This window comes from Lepisosteus platostomus, chromosome 14 (genome assembly GCF_059453375.1).
Source record: "Lepisosteus platostomus isolate fLepPlt1 chromosome 14, fLepPlt1.hap1, whole genome shotgun sequence".
In the NCBI taxonomy this organism is placed as follows: Eukaryota; Metazoa; Chordata; class Actinopteri; order Semionotiformes; family Lepisosteidae; genus Lepisosteus; species Lepisosteus platostomus.
In genome coordinates, this window is record NC_142624.1 from 26,831,026 (window position 1) to 26,853,701 (window position 22,676).

The following is a 22,676-nucleotide window of genomic DNA, read 5'->3' on the forward strand; positions in this document are numbered from 1 at the left end:
AAAGAAGGGCGCTATCAGGAGGAGGCCTCCAGGTGCCCCAGGGCTGTCTCTCAGGCCGAGAAGGGGCAGTGGATGGAGTGGGAAAGAGTGGAGAGGAGGAGGATCAGCTTGATCAACTAAATAAATATAAACTTTATGTAGCGCCTTCAAAGGTGGCTTCTCGAAGCGCTTAAGATGGCTGATGTGAAAAAATAAGAGATCGTTTAGGCCTAAAGTCTTCAGCCCTTGAGGACCAGAGTTCTCAGATTACAGCGCGTGCTCGATTCGTTGGTAGTTCACTGGTGATCCCAGCTTTTAAAAACAGGTGACCTATAAGACTGACTGCACTGGGGCTCCAGTTAGCACTTTTGAAAGATCTTCTGTTGATGACTTACTGTAGGTTGCCCAGCCATGTAATAGATGCCCTTACCCTGGCCTCTTTCAAGAAAGAGCTGTATGAGACACTCGGATCAATGAGCTACCAAATTTGGCCAGATGAGCTGAATGATCTCCTTCTATTTGTAAACTTTCTTAAAGAACATTAAGATTCTGTCCCTCAATGACATTAGGAGTTTAGAATATATACAGGGGTTTAGCTTAGCATAGCCACAGAGACATAAGAGTACTAAGAAGGAAAACAAGAATTCCCATGTGAGAGTAATTTCATTTATTCAACCAAAGGTAATCAACATATGTGCACAAAAGGGGATCAGGGGTTACTGGACCAAATGTACAACAGTGCCATATAGAAACATAAATAGAACACCAAATAAAATTATCTATGGTGTGCAACACGAGGAAAGCAATTAAACAAATTAGGAACAAGTAAAGGTCTATTCCATGCTGAAAAGAGAAGAAAAGAAATACGTTTTGGCTGTGGAGCCTTCTTCAAGCCACCTACTTGAACTCCATCAAACTCATTAGTTCAAGATCTGGTTCCACAATTCTGTCAAATTCAGGTATATAGGGGAAAACAACATAACTTTAAAGTGCAACTCTGGCTGATGTACTACAGGTATATAGTCACAACACAGTCATATACCAGCACTACAACATGGAGTCACAAAAAAAGTGCAATTCCAGGTACAAAATAAAAAGATACTTTGTACTACGAGGCCAAGTGCAGTGAAGAATGGATGAAAGAAACCTTCGTCAGACATTACAAAAGGCACATGCCCTCCATGTGCATTCAATTCCAATGGCACATGACTGGTAATTTCATTTTCTTTAAGGCAAGCAGAAAGAACACGTTTGTCTGCGGTGCATAGCACATTTTGGAGTAACAAACCTAATGTCCAAACTAAACAGGGGGGACTCATGTTCATAACTAAGCAGTCATACCTGTGAAATGCTGAAGATGAGTGCAAGGAATGGAAAATATTTTAAGACTCTCTTGAATGTCTCTGCCTCTGCACCACATATGTAACTGTGTGATCTTCAGAAACTTGCCTAAGATGCCTCTACAATCACCTCTATGAGTACCTTCAGTGTTAAAACAAAGCAGGGTATTGTGAATGGCATTTTAAAGGGTTTTCTAAATATTTGTCCACTTAAATATGTTTTACAATTTACATCTTAACCAATTATCAATCTTTTGTTGGTGCTTCTTAAGATTTTAGAGCACATAAAATAAAGACCCTTGTGGAATTTTCCCCCTGACTTTCATATCCACTCGCACACTTGAGTGCAATCTCATCACTAACTGGGACACTGAAGTCTCTTAATTATTAATTCTTCTGCAGGTATTGGTCACTTGGTTATTTGCGCCACAAGGAAACCCTGTACAGTTGGGAAAAATCTTGTTAAATATACTTCTAAGAAAACTGGAGAAAAAAAAACAATGACGAAAGACGTAATGCACTGTTTATTTTGAAAAACATACAATTATACTGTAATTCATTAAAAGATCAACTTGTGTGCCTTTCAAAATACATTTTGAAGCGTGGCTTTCGTCCCTAGTCTGTATGAGAGTTAATACACGATTTTCAATTCGTTTGCAAGATTAACAGTACAGCATTGTTGCTGTATTTAATACTGATCTAAATGTGATGAAATGTAAATATGTCATCTACATGCGTAACCAAATAAGTTCTCCATAGCCAAGTGCCAGGGGGATCAGAAACGCAACTATGGACATTTCCGTGAAACGTTCAAATGTTAAAACAAAAAAACACCACACGACGGCACAACCATCAGGGGTAAAGAATGAAGCAGCGTGATGGCAGGACTATTTCACAGAGGAACTGATTTCCTTGAGGATGTCAAGCCCGCTGGACCAGACCACGACTCGCGCTTTCAGGACGCTCGGGGTCCGCGCGTTGGCGGCCAGCTGTTTGTCCAGCGTGTAGCCCTTTCGTGGCATAACGGTGTCCCCTTCCGTCAGGCTCTTCGCGGGACAGAGGTCATTCCCGCCGTCGCCAGCGTAAACCGTGCGCCGGTACCGCACACCTTCGCGCAGCTGGCTCGCCAGAAAGTCCTCCAGCGCTTTTCTTTTGCACAGGTTCACCGGGCAGTGCGCGCAGCCGTGCGAGTGGAAGCACCGCACCGCCAGGCGGCCGCGCTCGTCGAACCAGGCGGGGTTGGTGAAGACCCTGTCCACCGCCCCCTGGACGTTGGACGCCCGTAAAATCCAGTCGATGAACACGGTGTTGGAATCTGAAATGATGATGCAGTCGATGGCGTCTTTGTTTTGAGCAACGAAGCTTAGAACTTCCATCATCCCGTGTGTAAAAGGGATAGTTTCCATCAGACTCCTCATTTCCGCCTCGCTGACACCCAGGTCACCGATGTAAGACAACACCCGACCCATGTATTCAGTCCAGCGACCTTTTTGGTAGGTTTTTACCAGCCAGTCCGGCAGGCGTTGCTCAGGCACGCACCTGACCACCCAAGTGTCACTATTGTCGTCCACCACCGTGTGGTCGAAGTCGAACACTACAAGAGCTTTCATCGTCCGCTGCAGACTGAGAAGCGAGAAGCGAGAAGAGTCCTGTTCCCAAAACAGAAATCAAACGTAAGTCTTGGTGCAAATGGGTTGGGGGGTGCATTAAAAAATACAATATTATAGAATTTCATGACCTGCTTTGATTTGAAAATCTATGCCCTATATATCACCTGATCTGTACACAGTGTTCTAAATATAGATAAAGGCACCATGAGTACAGCTTTTCACCTGGCGACAGATCAAAAAACATTAATGCTTCAGCACTTTTAGCGATCATGCCGATCTGACACGTTTCTAAGCACAGTGCTAGAGATCTGAAAATATTCGCACCCAAATGAAAGCTATTTTCCATCTACAAATAACATTGTTGTGTAACGCGTGACATTCTAATCGTGTCACCCCGACAACACCCCGAGCATTTGAAAATCACATCGCTAGGTTTTAGGAAACAACCCCATAAAGAGATACATAAAGGAATTTAGAATGAGTTTCTCGAAGTAAACAGAAAACGATAATTACCAGTTTAAAGCAGCATCTATACTGCTTATCACCGCACTACACCTTTCTCTCAAAGAGCTCGCCGGTTGCATTCGTCACTGGTTCTTTCACATGTTCTGCACTCTGATTGGTCACGTTTACTTTATTGTAGGTCAAGGTTTATGGAAACCCGGATGCAGAAAACTTCCGGTGAAGTAATTCACGTGACTATAGCCAGGTCTTATAGCTCCACCTTTGTTCCTGCGACTTTATCCTGATTGGGTTATGACTTCGTTGCCTAGCGACACATTGTCATCAATGCATTAGGTCTTCAGTTGCTAGGTCGCCGTGTAAGGTGTTAGTAGTTGGCTTTCGTCTGTGTTTTTTGTTTTTAATGCAGGTGTATTCTCGGGAAATGGTTAAAGTTGTCAAAAAACTGAGACAAAACCTGTTGTAGAATGGCGACAGTTTCCGCGTCTGTTGTGCAGTACGGCAGGCGAAAAGGGAGTGACAAAAATGTCACATGTGAGTTAAAAGATTATTTTCAGCTAACCAATTCAGTCTGCTTCTACTGCAGATCAGTATTTCTACTTCTGAAAAGGTTAACATGCCTGTCTGTCTTATATTTTTTTCACACGAATTAAAAAAAAAAGTTTCCTGACTCTTGAGAAGCATGAATATCAGTTCATACAATTTCCTATTCATGTTGTGAACATGTAAACGTTGTACAGGAAGGTAAGTAAAATCTTGGCATCTGACAGCCTTCCTATCATTTGACTCTAGCACTGGGTACGAGAGATGGGGCAGATCTGCCTGTGCGTCTCCCGGATCTCCGCCAAGTCAAGGTTTTGCCCAAAGCGGAGTGGCTCAGGATTCAAGACAGCCTCCACAGCGTGAACAGGGAGCTGGAACTGATCCAGGAGAGGAAGAAGGAGCGAGAGGCTCTGCACCAGCGCTCCAAAGAAGTGGTGAAAAACTGGTCTAATACCATTGCTGTGAGTCACCTGACGTGTGTCTTTATTGTGATCTGCTTACAAGAAGTGACACCCCTCAGTGATTTAGCATTGTGGCCCTACAGTGCTGAGACCCTGGGTTCAGTTCCTGCTGGGCTGCTGTCTTTGTGGAGTTTGTATTCACTTGGGTTTCCTCCCACAGTCCAAATACATACCATACTGCTAAGTTAATTGGCTTCTGGGACAAATTGGCCTGGAAAAAAATTGTCTGTGTGTGATTGCCCTGCAATGGACTGGCAGCACATCCAGGGTGTGTCCTGTCTTGTGCCTGTTGCTTGCCAGGTTAGGCTTCAGCTGCCCCACGAGCCCTGTATTGGATGGATGTGAGAGGAATTACAGCACAAAACAATCAAGAGGGCTAAATGTGCCTCTTCTTATGTGTATCCTCATGTTCCCCAAACTGCTGGAGTAGGAATATCAGCCTCATATTTATAGAATTGGAAATGATGTGCAGTATCATTGGATGTATCCTCAAATCTGCTGGAATATATGAAGTTTAAAGTTTGCTCTTAAGAAGGCTTTATCGTAACACCTATGCTTATTGGTCGGATTTGCAGGGTCAAAGGCAAAAGAAGATTGAAGCCAAGAAACTGCGAGAAGAAATTGAAGAAGAGGAGAAGAGGCAGATTGATTTGGAAGAGGCTCAGTACCAAGCTGAGAGGAGAAAGGAAGCCATTGAAAAAGCAAAGTCCCAACAGTATTACCAGACGGACCGAGTGAAAAGATTTCATGTGTGTTTTCTCTTTTGCCATTCATTTAGCCGTGCGAGGTGCACAACCGTATAAAATTGCATTGCTTCTGCTGCTTATATTACAGTATATTAATTATCCCCATGACGTATTTCTCATCTGTGGAGACTGGATATGGTTATCTTTGGTGGGTTGGAAATATGATAAAATGGGAATTATTTCGCTTTTAAAGAGGAACGTTGTGATGCAATGTGATTCTGTCTCAATTCACAGAACACTGTAAGGGTCACTGTAAAGAACCGTTTAAAATCTGTGTCCCACGTCTGTGCTATTTTCAGGAAAGTAGAAAGTACAGTTCAATTTCCATATCAAAGTATTTCCTTTAATTTTTGTTTTCAGAGTGCTCTCTTGCTGACTGAGATTCTGAAGGAGAGGGAAGCCCAGATTGAGCTGAAGCAGAAGAAGATGAATGCAACTAAAGACATGGACAAAGACATAATGGCTCAGATTCTGCACCAGGAGGAAGAAGCTATTCACCAGGATCAGCAAAAGGCACTTCAAAGATTTCATGATAGAAAAGCAACTACAGACAAGCTGATGGAGCAGTTAGTATGAATAGTATTCTTAATAAAGTCAGTGGCATTGTAGTTATCTGCATAAATTGTATCACAGAATGACATACAGTACATCCCTAATGCTGTGCAGAAGATGGTATAATAGGGACTTTAGAATAACTGCATCTCTTATAGTCACAAGCTTTGCAAGGAAAAAGCTGAAAAAGCACTTTATTTTCCTAAAAGCATGCTGCGATGAGCTTATGTGTTATTAGTCATGAAGAAGCCGCATTGCAGGATGTTAAAGGATGAAAGATATAAGTTCATGACATTGTCACTGGTGCTTGTAGGATAAAAGAGCACGAACGTGCTAAAGAGCTTGAGAGGCTGACGGACAGAAAAGAGGGAGAAGAAATTCAAAAGATGACGCGACTATATGAGTGGGAGAAAAGCATACTGGAACAACAGAAGAAAGAAGAAAAGAGACAAATAATGAAAGCTCATATGGTGAGTGTTTGGCAAAGTGTTGTTAAAAGTGAGATATTTTTCAGAAGAAATGAAAAGGAGACCTACAGCTATAAATCCTTTCATAAGCACATAAGAAAAGGTACAAACAATAGGTAGCCCATTTAGAAGTTAATATATAGTACTATAGCAATTGATTCATCGATCTCATCCAGCATTTTCTTGAAAGAAGCCAGAGTTTCAACAACATGGCTGGGTGCTGATTCATGCTCCCACAATCCTTGTTTCCCTCAAGACAAAGTAAATACAGTAATTGTGACTGCAAGATTCTTTCTAGTTCAGGGGTTCGTTTCTGTCTTACATTAGGATAAAAGCAGACTTTTTAATCAAGTGTTTTAATTTAGAAATTAAATGTATTAAGTTGAGATGGTGTTTTTGTTTTAGTTTTGTACACTCTATTACAAACCTCTGAAGTGTGATTTAGATCATAATTTGTTTGGGTATCTCCCAAAGTTTTAAAGTTCTGAATCTTGAGGATTTAACCATTTGGATAACCTTCTGACACTGAATCAATATAAAGAAATGACACTTGTTACTAAAGTCGTTGCTTGTGTACTCATTCATTTACTCCCATTTCCAGCTAATGCAAACATTTTGTAAATGCATATGTAAATGAAAGAACACCCTGTTGATGCAGTGATTTCCAAGAGTTAGTTTCCCAAAAATTCAGATCTAATGAGTGTAACAATTTATTATTTTAGGATCACTTATCCGACAGAGACATCCTAAGAGCAATTGAAAAGCAGAAAGAAGAAGAGGAGGAAGAGAGAATCAAACTATTTTCCTCAGCAAAGCAAAAAATGCAAAAAATGAGGAAAGAGAAGGAGGCAGAACTGTTTAGGTAAGCATTCATAAAAAAATATTTTTTTGTCCTGCTGATGAAAGCCACTTTTTCTCATGTGGAGGTATTTGAAAGCAATGTTATTATTGCACCGCCAATTGCATTTTTGGGTTTGCAGTTTTTACATTTTTAAATGTGTGTTTGACTGTGAGCTGTTTTGCAAGTTGAATTGACACACCAAGACGAGCTTTATCTTTATCCAGTATGTTCTTCGACGATGTGCCTACAGGGATCACATTTCAGAGATCCATTCTGTTCTTTAACACTACGGCAGGGACACCCAACAGCAGAAGGAACGAATGGTTGAGCTCCTGGCTGCTCAGCTCCAGCAGAAGGAGAGCAGTGAGGATGAGGTCATTGCCAGGGCTGTGGCTGAGCGGGAGGCGAAGCTGGAGAAAGAGTTGAAGGAAAAGGAAGAGAAAAAGAAGGCTGAACTGGGATCCATTGCTGCTCACAGACAAGCAATGGTAAAAATGGCATTTGGAAAGCACTTGTCACAGATCACAAAAGTTGAAACTGAACTATAGCAGGAAACATTAATTTGAATACTACTAGGATTCTTGTAATTTGAATAATTGTATCAAAAACATATGTGAATCCCCAAAAGAGCCCTTTATACACATTATACACCTTTGTATATGTACATCTGCTTAGTGCTTACAGAGAAGCAAAAGTGGTGAAAGTGGTAATTTAGCGCTTTCCTGTATAATTGAGTTACTTTCTGTTTCGTCAGAAGAAGTGGCGCACTAAAAAATACGTTTCTGGGTTCGATTCTAGATTCGCCATTCCATGTGGGTTTCCTCCCACTTCTCAAAACATGCTTCCTGGTTGATTGGATACTGTAATTGATCTATTCTACAAGGAACAGGAGTTAATTCAACCAGGTCTTGAGTTATTTCAGTATAAAACCCAATACTTGAACTGGTTGTCTAGTTTTGTTTTGCTATTCCATCTACGTCTGGTGTGAATTATGAACAAAGACCATACAATCGGGGATATAATTAAAACATAATATAAATCCACTTCGAAAGAACCACCCAAGGATAATCATTTTTTATAAATAGTTATGATCCACTTCTGCCTACCTGATTCTTTTCAAGGTGTATAAGTTGCTGTTTTAATCTGGCAAAGAAATTTGAGCCTGTTTGGCATCATTGCAGCTTAATACAGTACATCTCTTCAAATTGAGTATGTACGCCTAAAAATAATAAGCAAACTATCACATCCTTCAGAGACAACAAAAGGAAGACCAGAAAAAAGAAGAGAAATTGAAAGCTCTAGAGATGCTTTATGCCAAAAAAGAAGCCGATAAGATATTTTTGGAAAAGCAATGGGGAAAAACACAGAAGATTAAAGACGAAAATAAAAAGCTACAAAGCCTCTACATTCAACAAATGGTAAGATATTTATCTACTCAAGCTTAGTCCAGGGTGTTTAATTAAGGCTTTTAGTATTAGTTTTCTAAAACAAGTCTCATGGTCTTAGCTTCCAAATTAGATGTAAATAAAGGTGTCTGAATGTAACACTGAACAGTTTTGCTACAGTACTTTATCTTATAAGCTTTTGCAAGTCAGTGTACAGAATCCAGGTTGTGCAGTAGAAAACAGCTATGTATACTCCAACATAAAAATCTAGCAGTTTAAGCTTCAGCAAGTCCTTCAGCTATAGCACCACAACCAGGTCATTTCGGTACGGACGTAGTAAAGGATGAGGATGCTGATCTGCTTTCTGTTCTATTTAGGCTGAAAAACGGGAAAAGGCACAGCTTGCCCAGAAAGCACAACTGGAATATGAAAAACAAACTGCAGCTCTCACTGCTGTAGAGGAGCAGCAGTTCCAAGAATATGCAAAAGAAGTAACTGATGCAGCAGCAAAAGCTGGAAGAAATACTAACCCACTCCAGAAAGCAGCCACAGCAGGCCTTGGTGGTGGGCTTGGTCCTGTTTTTGGAGGTGTAAGACCCAGTTATTTAGTTCAGGATGAAACTGGAGTCCAGCTGCCCAATTATAATCGCAGAACCGCTCAAGAAATCAAGGAAATTTATGATGCAGGTGACATTCAGCTAGCAAAGAAAAGACTAGGCTTTACATGGTAAAATTCTGAGGAAAAATGCACGTTTGTTGTCATTAAAAAAAAAACAAAGTCCCTAATCTTCCAAAGCTGACAAAAGATTACAAATGAGCACAACTGGCTAAGGGTACTTGTACCAGTTTTAATCTAATTTGTATTTCTACATTTCCTTTAAAAATATGTATGCATATCTTTTCTTGTTTTTCCTGTTTGATGTAACAAGTTTTGACCTAGTCTGATAATGTACAATTAAGATGTACCTTAAGTGTCAGAGATCAGAAATACTTTACCAGCTTCAGGAAATTAGGTTCAATGGTATGATTGAAACCTACCAGAAATAGTTTTATGTTTACACCACATCTCAAGCATTAATGACATTATAATGGATATTTGATCAAATAATCTCTGTATAAGAAACATCTTATGGCTCCACGGCCGAAACGTTGCGTTTTCTTCTTTTCAGTATGGGAAAAAACCTATTACTTGTTCTTTTGAGACCTATGCATGCTGACGCAGTACCCACCTGAACTATGGTATGGTTTAGTTTGCTTTCCTTACTGAAATGAATCTGCAGTCTAATAAAGAGAACATTATGTTCTCTGAACTAGAGACTTTTGTGTGAAGAAATTAAATATTAACACTGACTTATAATTAAACTTAACAAGATTCAAATATGTGAAATTATTTTCTGTGCGAAAGCCATTGGCAAGATAAATCATAGTCATGTAATGCTTTGTTCAGTACTATGAGCTTAAATTCCAGCTTTCACTCACTAAAAATGCAAAACGGAACAAAACAGACATCTGAATAGAACTGAATATTAAACAAAATAGACGCTGCATGTTGCATACAGTAGACGCACCAAATTAAATGTAGTTTGGAGTGATCCTTTTAAGAGCTGGTAAAATAAATTACTTATGAACTTTATTACATAAAAATTAAGGCCCATCTTAAATATTCTACCCACTACAAAGTAATCAGTTACATATTATAGGATATTTAATGGTTTTTAAACAGCTTTTCTGGTGAAAACGCTAAGAGCACATTATTTTAATGTACAACAGCCCAATAAAGGCAATGGGTGTCTGTTATTGCTGAATGTCAGTTAAATCTCAAATGACATTTTTCAGCCCTAAAACACTATTTTAAGAGATATATACACACACTAAAGTATATGCTTTCTAGATCTTTTGACTTACTGCAATCAATACAATGAAAATTGTTCCTGTGTCTATCATAAATACACAGAATCCAAATTCTCATTTACAACAGTACACATGGTGCTTTACAGGTTTTACGGATGCTAAGTAAAAATTAATTCAGGCTATTTCCCGAACAGTAAAAGTACCTGAACTTTAAAATTCAAAATTTTAATCTTGTAAATATACTGTATACAACTCGCTAAAGCATACAAAAGACACTGTAAAGCATTATTAGCATTCCCGAGTTTTAAACTAACTTGTTGTATGAATTTTTACCTTGTTTTATTTGCACATTTCCCTATTATTGCTGTGAAAGTCCAGTATTTCTGATTTTACAGGCAAAATTCCTTTTAAGCAGATTTCTCAAGTTAAATATGAAATAAAACAATTATTGCATTCATGATTTATTAACTTTTTCTAAAATCCAAATAATTCACCAACTCTCACATAGAGTGCAAATCCTGTCAAAAACCCAAGGTAAATCCTAATATGCTTGTTTCCAACTTTTTTTTTAAATCCTTTATTGAACCCGGTAAATCAATTGAGAACAAATTCTCATTTACAACAGTACACATGGTGCTTTACAGGTTTTACGGATGCTAAGTAAAAATTAATTCAGGCTATTTCCCGAACAGTAAAAGTACCTGAACTTTAAAATTCAAAATGTAAAACATACGTTTATCTTCGTTTGGGGCAACAGTCTTTATTCAGAGGACCATTTTCATATGGAAGAAAAAAAACAGAACTATTTTCTAATGAATGGCAGAAGATCACAAAAATCAGTTTAATTCACAGATAGCTGCATAATGTTGGTAATTAAAAAATGTATAAAACAAGAATATAAAATTATGGATTCAATTTAAACCGTACATGTAATTTAGAATATTGACTGCACAGCCAGTACAGTGTTCACCCAGAACGGAGCTCACCCTTCAATCCCATACACAGAAAGGATGAGGAACGAAGAGAAGCTCAGTATAGGACAATACCGGAGACAATTCATGCATTTTTTATACCCTTCTGTCAAATTATGAATCTTTAAAGTAAACACCAACAAAAATAAAAATGAAAGAAGCTCAACAAATTCTGATCATTTCACATATATGAATTATATACAAATTTCATTGCTTATAAATGTAATGTTTTTCAAAGAGCTCATATTAAAAATACAATAGTAGCAAGCCCTTTCAATCCATGATGATCAAGAAAATGATTTGCCAGTTTTAAAACATTGCATTTGCCTTCATAACATCTGGGGTACAGAAGGACAGAAATACACATTTTATAACTCACTGTGCTCTATGCAACGTCACACAGACGTTTCAGAGCGATCGTTAGTATCTACAAAACATTACATTTTTGCCAAAAATGACCACATTTTACAATGGATAATTCTCTTCTCAAAACCTCTGCGATACAAATCACTCATTCCAATTTTGGTATTTCAAGGGGTTCAATCTATTTTAATTAAACTTTACACAAAAAAAGCAACTAACATAATACATTTTCCAAATATTTTAACCTGTTACGCACTTCAGTTGAATACGCTAAGTTCATTCTTTTCTTTCTTGCAGAGTCCCTCTAAAACAAAAAATAATGTCCCCCCAGAAAGTGAAGAGACCGACAGTGCAGAATTCTGAGCTTACTGGTTTTTGGATAAACACCTGTAAAGATGCTTGAAGCTCACATTTTAAACTCTGCCTTTTTTTACAGAAGCATCTACATGTAGATACCACGTGTTTCTTGCAAGGTCAAATAAGGAGTTCCTTATTTTCCAGTAACAATTTATTACTGAATGTTTAAAGATGACGCCTCCTTGTTTCAAAAGATATGGAAAATGTAGCCAGGGAAAGCCATACAAAAATAACTCCCACCTACAGTCACACCAGAACAAAACCAGGTTCCATGTCACTTTAAAACTTTACTAAAACTTCAGTAGTAGAAATATTCCAGACTGCAGATTGTCTGAAGAGCCAACTGAAGTCAAATTTAAAAAGATATGTCCCCAGTGTGTTTTCAGCCAAATTGAAGATATTTAACATCAGAATAAAGGTCCCAAAGGTACAGTACGTTTACTTAATCACTCTCATCTGAACTTGGACTTGAGCCGTATTTTTTTTCCTTGCTATGGTTTTTATCCTTTTCTTGACTCTTAGACTTTTGATTTCTTTCTTCACTGGAGGATCGTTTTTTCTCTTTCTCCTTGCTCCGGTGTGACAGCTCGCTCTCTTTACTGCTTTCCTCCTTTTTCTTCGAGCTGGGACTCCTGCTCCTGTGTTCTTTATCCCTGGCTTTTCTTTCGCTTCCACTTTCAGAACTGCTGTGGCTCTCCTTGCTTTGAGATCTCTTCTTTCGCCGAATCTCTTCACTGCCTCGACTCCTTTTATGGTGCGAAGTCTCCTTATTTTGACTCCTGTCTTTATCTTCACTTCTGCTCCTATCCCGCTCCCGATCCGCACTCTTGGATCTCCTGCTTCTCCGAGAGTCTCTACTTTTGTTCTTGTCTGGACTCCTCTTCCTTTCCCTGCTCCTGGATCTCCCGCGTCTCTTCCCATCCCTGTCCCTGTCCCGGTCCCGGTCGCGCTGGCGCTCCCTGCTCCTGCTCCGTTCCCTGTCTTTGCTGCGCGACTGAGCTCGCCTTCCTCGGTCCCTGCTCCTGCTGCTCGACCTCCTGTGCCTGTCCTTGTTGGAGTCCCTCTCTTTGCTCCTCGATTTTACCCGCTTCTCTCGATCCTTGCTTTTACTCTCGGCCTTTTCCTTACTTTCAGACCTTGTGCTCTTGGTCCTCTCTTTGCTTTTACTCTTCTCTCGGTCTTTTGTTCCCAGATCAGATACCTTTTCTTTCGCTTTAGTGTGATTTTTGTCTTTGCTCCTTGACCTGCCTCTCCTCTCATCACCTTTACTGCGCTTTTGTTCCCTCTCTCTGCTCCTAGACTTGGCCGTCTTATCTCTGCTCTTGCTGCGACTCTTAGATTTTGCCTTTTTCTTGGACTTGTGTTTGTCGTGCTTGTCCTCTCGGTCTGCATCCTTCTTGGATTCCTTTTCCTTGCTCTTGGACCTGCGTGACCTGCCTCTTTTCTCTTTCTCCCTGCTTTTACTGGGACTGTCTGGAGTCTCCTGTTTGTTCTCGGAGGACTTTCGCTCCCTTCCTCTTGTTGGAGGTTTGGGCGTCTCATCCTTACTCTCCAATAAATCACTCCTATGATAGAAAAAAAAAAGAAAAGTTAACCTATAGCTGTTTCGGACAGTGTATCTTTAACAACTACAAACAGGTACAGTTCTTGCTGACTGCAAGCTTAATTGGAAAATAAACAGCTGGGTTATTGATCAGAAATTGTACTAAACCAGAAAGCTGATCACCCCACCTGACTGAGATCCCTAATTCTATATTAAAAAATATTGAGTATTTAATGAAGGTGCTTAAGGTTTCTGAAATGCAAAAAGCTATCAGGTAGAAGGCTGTTGATGTGCACTATACAGTGTGGAAGACATATTGCATTCACTACAGGGTGAATCTTTTGCTTACTTAATCCCAGCTGGCTCTGCAATGACAGAAGTGGAATTCAGGGATTTAAAAAAGTAAAATGATGACTATGAGGGAACCTGATTCAAGTATGCTTATTCCACGGCCTCCAGATAACAGTGAAACACTTACTAGTAGGCAAAGCACTGGAAAGTGCAAATAATTGTGAAAATGGGAGGGGGTTAGGAACAAGCTAACTAGCAAAGTTTTTGGAGCAGATGCCCATCTTTCAAGAAATGGCTGGATGAGATCCACAGATCTGTCTGACTCATATTTCTAACTTTTCTAGATGTGTGATAGATAATACGGAAAAGTGAATGAACATAAACAAGCCAGACACTCTGGTTCTATAACCTTTTTAAAGGCTTTTGGTTAAGAATTTTGTTTAGATGGTTTTAACCGAGTTTTAACATTGCTGTGCTTGTGTTTGAAAAACAGCACTTTTGTGTGGTTGGCTCTCTTTTCATGTTCTTTCAGCCTAAATGACAGCATACAGTGGTGCTCAATACTAAGAATGTGTCCTCTTAAACCAATGTTTGAACACTATTAAAAAATAAACACAAAGGAAAAATTTCCTTATCATTAGAAAATGATATGAAAAGACCCAATATTGAAAATGATTTTGACCAGAAGGTTTTTGGGCATGAAGATGCAGACTGCTACGGCGTGTGTGGGCACAGCTCGGTGCCTCGGGCCCTCGTACTTGTCTCCCTTGATCCAGCGCTCTCCGCTGGGAGCTCTCATCCTCTGAGCTCGCTGCATTTCCTGCCTCCAGTGGGGCGGCGTCTCGCTGCGCCGGAACCGGTCCCGCGACCTCGACCTGGATCTCGATGGAGTTCGGTAGCGCTAAGATAAAGAGCCGCCCACAGAAACGTCAGATTCGCGGCCCCAACAGTTCCGACAAAACCACTTTTTTTTTTATTGGGGTTTCTGTACGCTACATATCTGCAAGGGCAACTAGTCAAGCTTTTCACTGATCTTTGTACTACGATTGTCCACCGCCCTCTTTCTGTATTGATCATAAATGTTATCAAAGCACAATATACAAAAGGGAACAAAAAAGTTCCTTTATGACTATAAACAGGTCGCTCATGGCAAGCTGGTTCAGCTATGGTTACGTCAGAACACTATCTAAAATGTCTTCCGTATCAATCACAGCTCCCACTCTTCTAGGGTATCCATCAAGCTCTATCAGGACCATTGGACCCCTCAAACCAGAACAGAATTAGAGTTGGTTTGAGAAAAAGCACAGTGCTGGATTTTTGAAGAATGTGCATTATTGACGGTATGTAATTATGATCTTAGTTTTACAAAAGTCAGAAACTACACATTTACTTTCAACTGCTGTGATTACAATATTTTGAATAGTAATCTATAGCCCTAATCTGCACTGGCCCTCTGATTCAAATACTGGATGGACACTGGTTTCAAATCAGTGGCAGGAACCATGAACAGAAAATGACATTAAACAACAAGAAACAAACGTGTAATGACAGTGATGTCAATTACATTCACTTATTTAATTTTACTGACTATTTTGTCAGAATGTGTAGAGCTAATTAATCAATTCAACACAAGTGTAGCAGCTTTCAGTCAAATTTCTAATTTTGCTGTTTGCAGGTGTATGGTTTTATTGGAGCCTTATGGCCACTCTATATCTTTCAATGATGTACAGTGAAAGTTGGGAGAACAAATTTTCTTCCAATCTAACTTACTCTTGGTCCTCGTCCTTTAATCTTCCTGCCAGATCTTGTCACCAGAAGTCTCCTGTGATACGGTGATGGCTGGGAGTTCAAAGCAATGCTGAAAAACAAAGAAGTATTTCCACGCTTTTAACAAATCCAACACACTAAAGCAGATAAGGTACAACACCCTGTCAACTCAATCTGAAAATCAAGTGCAAATTTACTCGTTTCACTGTCATACCTGATAGAATAATTACATTTCTTCCACTTGACATTAAGAAAAACTGTTCATTTCAAAGGTCAATACAGAAACAAGATACACAGCTTCTCATATTATTGTTGTGTTAAAAATTACTAAGTTAAAAGGAGAAAAAAGTTTATATAAACGACACATATCTCCCTAAACATTAAATTTAAGTACATTTCATTGCCATGAATTTCTGACAGGATTTCACCCCACAGCACGTGGCGTCTAAACACTCACTTCTCCCTCTCTTTATCCTTTTTCTTCTCCTTCTCTTTTCCTTTCTCCTCCTTCTGCTGCTGCTGCTGCTGAGGGCTCCTCCTCATCAGAAATCTGTTTTCGGGAATGGGAGGAATTTCCTCGGGGCGCACCGTGGAGACGGGCTGGGCCTCGTTTGGTTCTTCCACGCTGCCCTCCTCGGAGCTGCCGAAACATGGCACACGTCACGCCGAGGCAAGCAGCACGCCGAGCTGTACGCTGCCATAGCAAAAACTGCACAAACCTTTTCTTCTCTTTCTTCTTGACTTTCTTTTCCTTTTTGCGTTTTTTGGACTCCTTCTTGTGCTTCTTCTTTTGCTTCTTGGATTCCTTTTCGGACTCGCCCTGGGACTCCGAGGAGGACTCCGAGGACGAGTCGGACTCACTGGAGCTGCTGCTGTCGCTTGAAGAAGAGGGCGATTTGCGCCTTTTCCGTTCTTCCTTTTTGGCTGTGAAGCAGAACCCTCAATAAGTAACGGATTTTCCATTCCAAACGCACACAAGCAACAGCTAAGATAGGGCACCAGGGCAGACCCTAGCCCGTTGGGCAGCTGGGAATTCTGAAGTCGTTTAAAAAAAAAAAAAAAACTACCCTCCTAAAATACTCTTCTCCTGGTCACTACATTGGTTCATGTTACTGGATGTCCACCACATCAACATGACATCAAACATACAGAAAAGCAACTAGCTCTCAAAGTTTTAGAAAAGTTTTATATAAACTGCTACCGCTTCATAGTTTTGAAATGTGTAGAAACAATATTAACTTGTACACAACTGCTTTTATGAAATTCATACAAGGCTTTTACATAAAATCCGTTGATGCAGAAATCATTGATAATGGAGCAAAATTACCTTTAGATTTTGGAATGAGCTCCCCACAGCTGATAACTTTTACTTCAGCATACGGTCTGCTGCTAGCATCTGTCTTCTCATTCTCAATAGTCTTTATCACCTCCTGGCCAGAGATCACTTGGCCAAAAACTACATGAACGCTAAGAGAAAAAGCAATAATATACAAATTAAATACTTTTCCGATCACGTTATATTGTACAATACAAAAGATATATATACTGTAAGCAACCTGAATTACAGAACAGCAAATGAATTACAAAACACTTAATATAAAGAAAAAGTTATAGTTATTTTTCACATTTTTACCATTGCCTTTCTAATGCCTGCAGAATTCAGGAACCCATGGTTCGCAGGACCAATATCATACATGTTTTGGCTCAATATATGTAAATAATTCCATGATCTGCGGCTAATGTTTCAAATATATGTATAGAGATTAGGAACTTACCCATCTAAATGAGGTGTAGGCTTTGTTGTTCTTTTTATTTTTAACATAATATAACAGTAGGAAGTTGAAACATGGAATTAGAGAAAAACACAGTTAGAGGGTCTAAAAGAGAAAACAGTTATTAAAGATTTATATTGACACCGCTCATGAAATCAGTAAATCTTGTTTCTATTAGCATGTAACGTTAAATGTTCAACTTGAAATGCACAGAAAGCTCCATTTAGATTTGAACACTTAATAATTATGCCAAACTCTTAAACACTCAATTTTGAAATATCAAATGATTCAACATTGTGGTTTCAGCAGAATATCAAACTGAATTCTAACTTCTAAATTCAAATGCATGAACAAATCAAAATATCAATACATTCTGAAATGCACAGAGTTAGAAGAAATAACAAGCTCTCTGGCATACTTACATGAAGAACTGTGAGCCATTTGTATCTTTGCCTCTGTTAGCCATTGATAACAGGTACTCTTTGTTGTGTTTGACAGAGAAACTTTCATCTAGGGAGAAACAATCAATATTAATGCAAGTACAAAAAGCACTTTAAAATGTGTTTTGATTCTCTTAGATTTCAACAGATGTTACAGAAGAACAGTTAAACTCTCACTACAGGATGTAAAGCTTGTTAATGTATAGAATCGAAAAATACATAAAGATGATCTTATTATTCTACCAATACAAAGAATGGAAAATGACATCTGAAAAATTATGACATTTGTGTATACGTGTTAAATATTAAGAAATAATTCTACTTTACATCAAGATTAAAGAAACCTACCTTCAAAAAATCCTCCATAAACAGATTCACCGCCTCTGCCATTTCCTACAGAGCAATAAACAAATACATAAATAAAGCATGCAAATAAGATACTGCCAATAGAAAAAAAAATATACAGGGGTTAGAAGTTACCTTCACTGAAGTCTCCTCCTTGAATCATAAAATCCTTTACAATTCTGTGAAACAAACATCCTTTGTAATGCAATGGTTTCTGCGTACCCTTTCCAATGCCCTTTTCCCCTGAACAAAGAATAACCAAGAGTTACAGCAATTCGCTAGAAAAGCAGACGTGTGAAAAACAAGGGTTAATTTATACATGCAACTCTTCAGATTTCAAATATAAAGAATTATCAGTAATGTTTACATGATAAACTTAAGTCTAATACAACAGTTTCCCATCATTTTATATCAACAGGAGTAATACACCTGCAATGATTCTTTTTATTCAAAAGAAGAAGTAATTCTGCACTGTACATTCAAATCGCTTTTTTACCTTTAGTGCAAGACGTGAAGCAAATGACAACAAAATCAACATCACAAGCCCTCGTAAGACGGTAAATTAAAATATTGCACACCAGTACCTAGTGCATAGCCGGACCGAAAAAGAGGCAATGACGATTTTTTTCCCCCAACTAAAAGCAGAATTATTACACGATTATCTTTAGAAATGTACAGAAATATTGGCATACGCACCTGTGCAAAGGCAGCGGAAGTTTTCACATGTTTTAGGACACACATCAGAAAACAATTCAAACACAACTCTTCCCACTGCAGGAATAAAATCAATACAAAAGTGAGCACGTGTACAGTGTAATTTTGACACACAAGAAAACTGTGGAGTCTTGTACTCCCTTACCAGGCACGTTGCTGATGGCTATATCAAAGAAGCAGCGTGGGCGCTGTACCTTCACACCCATGGTCGCTCGCCGAATCTCACCCTGAAACAACAGATGTTTGAAAGACCACTTATACAAGCTCATCAGGAGAGCAAGCTCTGTCATTGGATCTGGCCTGGACCCCCTGGAGGAAGTCGCTGAGAGGAGAATGGTGTCCAAACTAGAGGCCATCATGGACAACGTCTCCCATCCCCTCTGTGACATGCTTGTAGAAATGAAGGGCACGTTCAGCGACAGGCTGATCCATCCACGGTGCGACAGGGAGCACTACAGGAGGTCATTCTTGCCTTCTGCCATAAGACTGTACAACGCATCCACCTTGCGTCTGGGCAGAGGCAACATTGACAGTGACCTGTTTCTGGACTGAACAGTAAACTGATACATCTGTTCTTTTCCTTTTCCCATTTACAACCGTTTTTGTGCAATATATGGCAGGAACCTGTGCAATACATTTATATTTATATTGTGCAATACGACTTTTTGGTGTACTGTTCTGTTCTGGTTTGTTCTGTGTGTTCTGGACTGCGAGTAACTCTTCTTAGTGCACTTCTCACTGTACTGATTGTATTGTATTATTATTGTATCATTTGTTACACTGTGGCTGTGTTGTCTGTGTTAAGCTGCCGTTGCAGTGCAATTTCCCTCACGGGATCAATAAAGTATCTATCTATACAGTCTCTCTCAATTTCATTAAAATAAAACCAGGACGGTCCATTTGCAGTTGTGCGCAAGCTTTGCACATCCTGTTTAACACACAATGGGTAAATGCACTGCCCACGTTACTCCTATTAACACAAATCTCCATCGGCGGTACAAAACAAAACAAGAGGGGCGACTGAGAAGCGGAACCATTCTTCATTCACTACCTACTGCAAGAACCGTAATAATCTCCAATTTTCACTGGCAAGCGCAAGTCTTGTTTCCCCATGAACGCACAGCACATATGCAAATAAATATTCTTCACGATACTGCACTTACCATTCATGTTGAACCATTTCTCCAAAAATACCCTCTGGAAAAAGTTTATAAAGCTGAATGTGAAGATTTCATATGTTCCATTCAGTAGCCATTATCACACATTTTAAAAAGCTATGTATGCTGCCAGATCAAGTTAGTATTGCAGAAGAAACTGAGCAGGAACAGTAAAGAACAATGTGGAATGGAAACAAAGCAAAACACGGGAATTATTTTAAACATGTAAGCCACTACTGTTTTGAGATTTTTAGCAAAATTTGTTTTTAGGAAATCAAAATGGCAAGAAATAAGATGCAGGTATATCTGAAATGCTCTTCCACAACCACAACCAGTCATTTTGATAAAAGTCTGCCTTTCCTTACAGCAAGGCTTTCCAAATGTGGTACTGGGCATCAATAAGAGAGTTGGTTTCTGTCCCTGCTGAGCTTTCCTTTACAGGTCGAACCCTTAATTGGAATAACAAGAGGATTCATTTGAAATCCATTTCTTTTCAGTTCCTGAACATGTTGGAGGATGTCTTTCAAAGATCACATTTCATAAGTAACTTCAAAACACCGATGTGCGAGTACAAAAAACAAACTTAATTTCCAAAGGTTGTAGTAATTCAGGTGGGTGGCTGAGTCAGCATGCGTAGGCTGCAAAGGAACAAGTAATAGGTTTATTCCATGCTGAAAAGAGAAGAAAGAAAACAACGTTTCGGCCGTGGAGCCTTCTTCAGGTGTGAGCAACCTGAAGCCCCCTGCTCACACCTGAAGAAGGCTCCACGGCCGAAACGTTGTGTTTGGTAATAAACCTATTACTAAAGTAATAAAGTAATTATACTATTACTTGTTAATTTCCCAAGGTGCCAATCGAGCATCTTCTTAGGAACAAGTAAAGGTTTATTTCATGCTGAAAAGAGAAGAAAGGAATCACAACGTTTCGGCTGTGGAGCCTCTTCGGGTGTGCTCAGCCGAAACGTTGCGTTTACCTTCTATTTCAGCATGGAATAAACTTTTACTTGTTCCTTTGCAGCCCACGCATGCTGCTGCAGCTACCTGTAAAGGACTCAACTAAATTTGCTCAGCTAAAATCAACACCAGGACAGGGGTGAGAACAAATGCTTAAAAACACAGTTCTACAAAGAAAGAAATGTTATAACAGCCTGAAAACGCGACTCTAAAATGCCTTTAACCAAAAAGAGCAGTGGGTTATCTAAAAATGACAGAAAAGAGCTTGCTCGACATTGGTTTATCTAGGGTACAATTTTAATTTACGCAGGACCATCATTCAAGGTGTCTTGCGTTTTAAAGTGATCTGTGAAAAAAAAACTTTGCAAACGATGCAAAGCAAAGTACCACACTTTACTACCTAATTAACAATTAAATTAAATTAATTAGAAACGGCAATTAAACGTCTGGGAATAAGCAAGCGCAGAAATGCAGAACGCAGGCAATTCAGTTGCAACGTTCACGCTGCAGGGTAGAAAATGGAAGTGATGAATTACCGAGCGAAAATGTTGACCCCCTCAACTCGGGAAGGAGAGGGGTCACCCTCCGTACCTGGCGACGACGTGATATGAGATATGGGACAACTTCAAAATAAACACGTTAGCCATTTCCCTCCGAATTAAACAGTACCCACGTACCGCACAATAATGTATTCATGTAGAAACCGGTAAAGCGATAGGGTCAAGGTGTTATTTTAAAAGTAAAAAGTTTCAAACGGCGATGCGTGTGTGTTACGTCTGGAGAAGTTGGAGCCGCTCATTGCTCGCTGCCCGAGGCGGCAGGAGAAATGGAGCCCGGCAGCCCCGCACTCATTCAAACAAACCAGCGCCCGGCGTTACTCCCGCCCCGGCTCTGATGCAGGCCTCGTCCCGGAAAAAAAAAACGGAGAGCCGCGCTGTGGCCGGGCAAAACCTCCGTCAGTTTCCACGGGGGGCTGCCGCCCCCCTCCGGGCGGACGGGACGCGCGACCTCTCCAGCCCCGCCGTCCACGGCTCATTGAGCGTTTGCGGCGGCCGCGACTACTCGAGTCCCCGGATTAAGGCCTGCGCCTGGGTGCACACAGCAGTTAATTCAACTTCACCGCAGGGACGAACCACCACCGCAACAACAAAAATATTCTCCCTCTGCCCCCTGCTCGCACATACTCGGACTCTTTACACGAAAGCTGTCTCCTGGTAGTACGCGGTTCAATAAGCGTTTACCTCAGTAAATTCTGTAACTGCCGGCACCCTTCGGCTGCTCCCCAACCCAGAAGGAAGACGAGCCTTATTCAGTTTTTCTCCTTCACTAATTTCTAAAGATGGCGCTAAGAGAAACGTCAATGCATTTCGGGTAAATATCCGCCAGTCAGCGCGGCTGAGCGGGGTCATAGATGCGCGGTTTTGTACATCACCAACCCCCTGCCTGCTTCCTTGAGATATTTACAGTTCAAAACGCATATTTTACAGAAGAACCTGCCCTACAACACTTTTTAAGACAGGTTTAGAGGAATAGAGAATAATAAGGAATTAAAACTTGTGCAAAATTAACTGTAGAGAATAAGTCTGAATCAAAAATTAGAAAACTGTCACAAAAGGTCAGCTGTTTACTAGCTTATCCTTTTCATTGCTCACCTGTAAAAACTGTATTCCGGCATTTTTCGTTATAATACATTACAATAACGTTCTTTAAAAGTGCAAATTGAAAGTTGTCCTTCTAAGTTTAAATAAAAATGACAAATATTTGTG

At 39.9% G+C, this 22,676-nt stretch overlaps 3 protein-coding genes across 3 annotated transcripts; 1 reads left to right on the forward strand and 2 right to left on the reverse strand.

The window, feature by feature from the left end:
- Window positions 1-1,825: 1,825 nt before the first annotated feature.
- On the reverse strand, window positions 1,826-3,585 carry phospho2 (phosphatase, orphan 2). Its single transcript, XM_088605372.1, has 2 exons — window positions 3,443-3,585; window positions 1,826-2,968 (listed from the first exon to the last, which is right to left on the reverse strand). The coding sequence occupies exon 2, from the start codon at window positions 2,927-2,929 to the stop codon at window positions 2,207-2,209; it is 723 nt and encodes a 240-aa protein (XP_088461498.1). The 5' UTR covers window positions 2,930-2,968; window positions 3,443-3,585; the 3' UTR covers window positions 1,826-2,206.
- A 2-nt stretch (window positions 3,586-3,587) lies between these two features.
- Window positions 3,588-9,164, forward strand: cfap210 (cilia and flagella associated protein 210). Its single transcript, XM_088605370.1, has 9 exons — window positions 3,588-3,925; window positions 4,184-4,395; window positions 4,971-5,144; window positions 5,502-5,707; window positions 6,007-6,163; window positions 6,883-7,022; window positions 7,297-7,489; window positions 8,255-8,419; window positions 8,764-9,164. Exons 1-9 carry the CDS (start codon window positions 3,859-3,861, stop codon window positions 9,115-9,117), a joined length of 1,668 nt encoding a protein of 555 aa, XP_088461496.1. The 5' UTR covers window positions 3,588-3,858; the 3' UTR covers window positions 9,118-9,164.
- A 1,518-nt stretch (window positions 9,165-10,682) lies between these two features.
- Window positions 10,683-22,287, reverse strand: ppig (peptidylprolyl isomerase G (cyclophilin G)). The gene is made up of 13 exons (XM_088605369.1): window positions 22,152-22,287; window positions 18,946-19,027; window positions 18,783-18,857; window positions 18,222-18,329; window positions 18,090-18,134; window positions 17,724-17,811; window positions 17,305-17,334; window positions 16,857-16,996; window positions 16,249-16,453; window positions 15,987-16,169; window positions 15,533-15,620; window positions 14,521-14,663; window positions 10,683-13,493 (listed from the first exon to the last, which is right to left on the reverse strand). The coding sequence occupies exons 2-13, from the start codon at window positions 19,004-19,006 to the stop codon at window positions 12,371-12,373; spliced, it is 2,289 nt and encodes a 762-aa protein (XP_088461495.1). The 5' UTR covers window positions 19,007-19,027; window positions 22,152-22,287; the 3' UTR covers window positions 10,683-12,370.
- Between the last annotated feature and the right edge of the window lie 389 nt (window positions 22,288-22,676).

Bases quoted from the DNA above. Each gene is read 5' to 3' on its own strand.
- phospho2 (XM_088605372.1), bottom strand. From the start codon at position 2,929: ATGAAAGCTCTTGTAGTGTTCGACTTCGACCACACGGTGGTGGACGAC.
- cfap210 (XM_088605370.1), top strand. From the start codon at position 3,859: ATGGCGACAGTTTCCGCGTCTGTTGTGCAGTACGGCAGGCGAAAAGGG. The intron at 5,145-5,501 runs GTGTGTTTTCTC...TTTTGTTTTCAG, and splicing joins ACCGAGTGAAAAGATTTCAT to AGTGCTCTCTTGCTGACTGA. The intron at 7,023-7,296 runs GTAAGCATTCAT...ACACTACGGCAG, and splicing joins AAGGAGGCAGAACTGTTTAG to GGACACCCAACAGCAGAAGG.
- ppig (XM_088605369.1), bottom strand. From the start codon at position 19,006: ATGGGTGTGAAGGTACAGCGCCCACGCTGCTTCTTTGATATAGCCATC. The intron at 18,135-18,221 runs GTAACTTCTAAC...ATTGCTCTGTAG, and splicing joins AGGAGGAGACTTCAGTGAAG to GAAATGGCAGAGGCGGTGAA. The intron at 13,494-14,520 runs GTACGAGGGCCC...TTTCTATCATAG, and splicing joins CGCTGGATCAAGGGAGACAA to GAGTGATTTATTGGAGAGTA.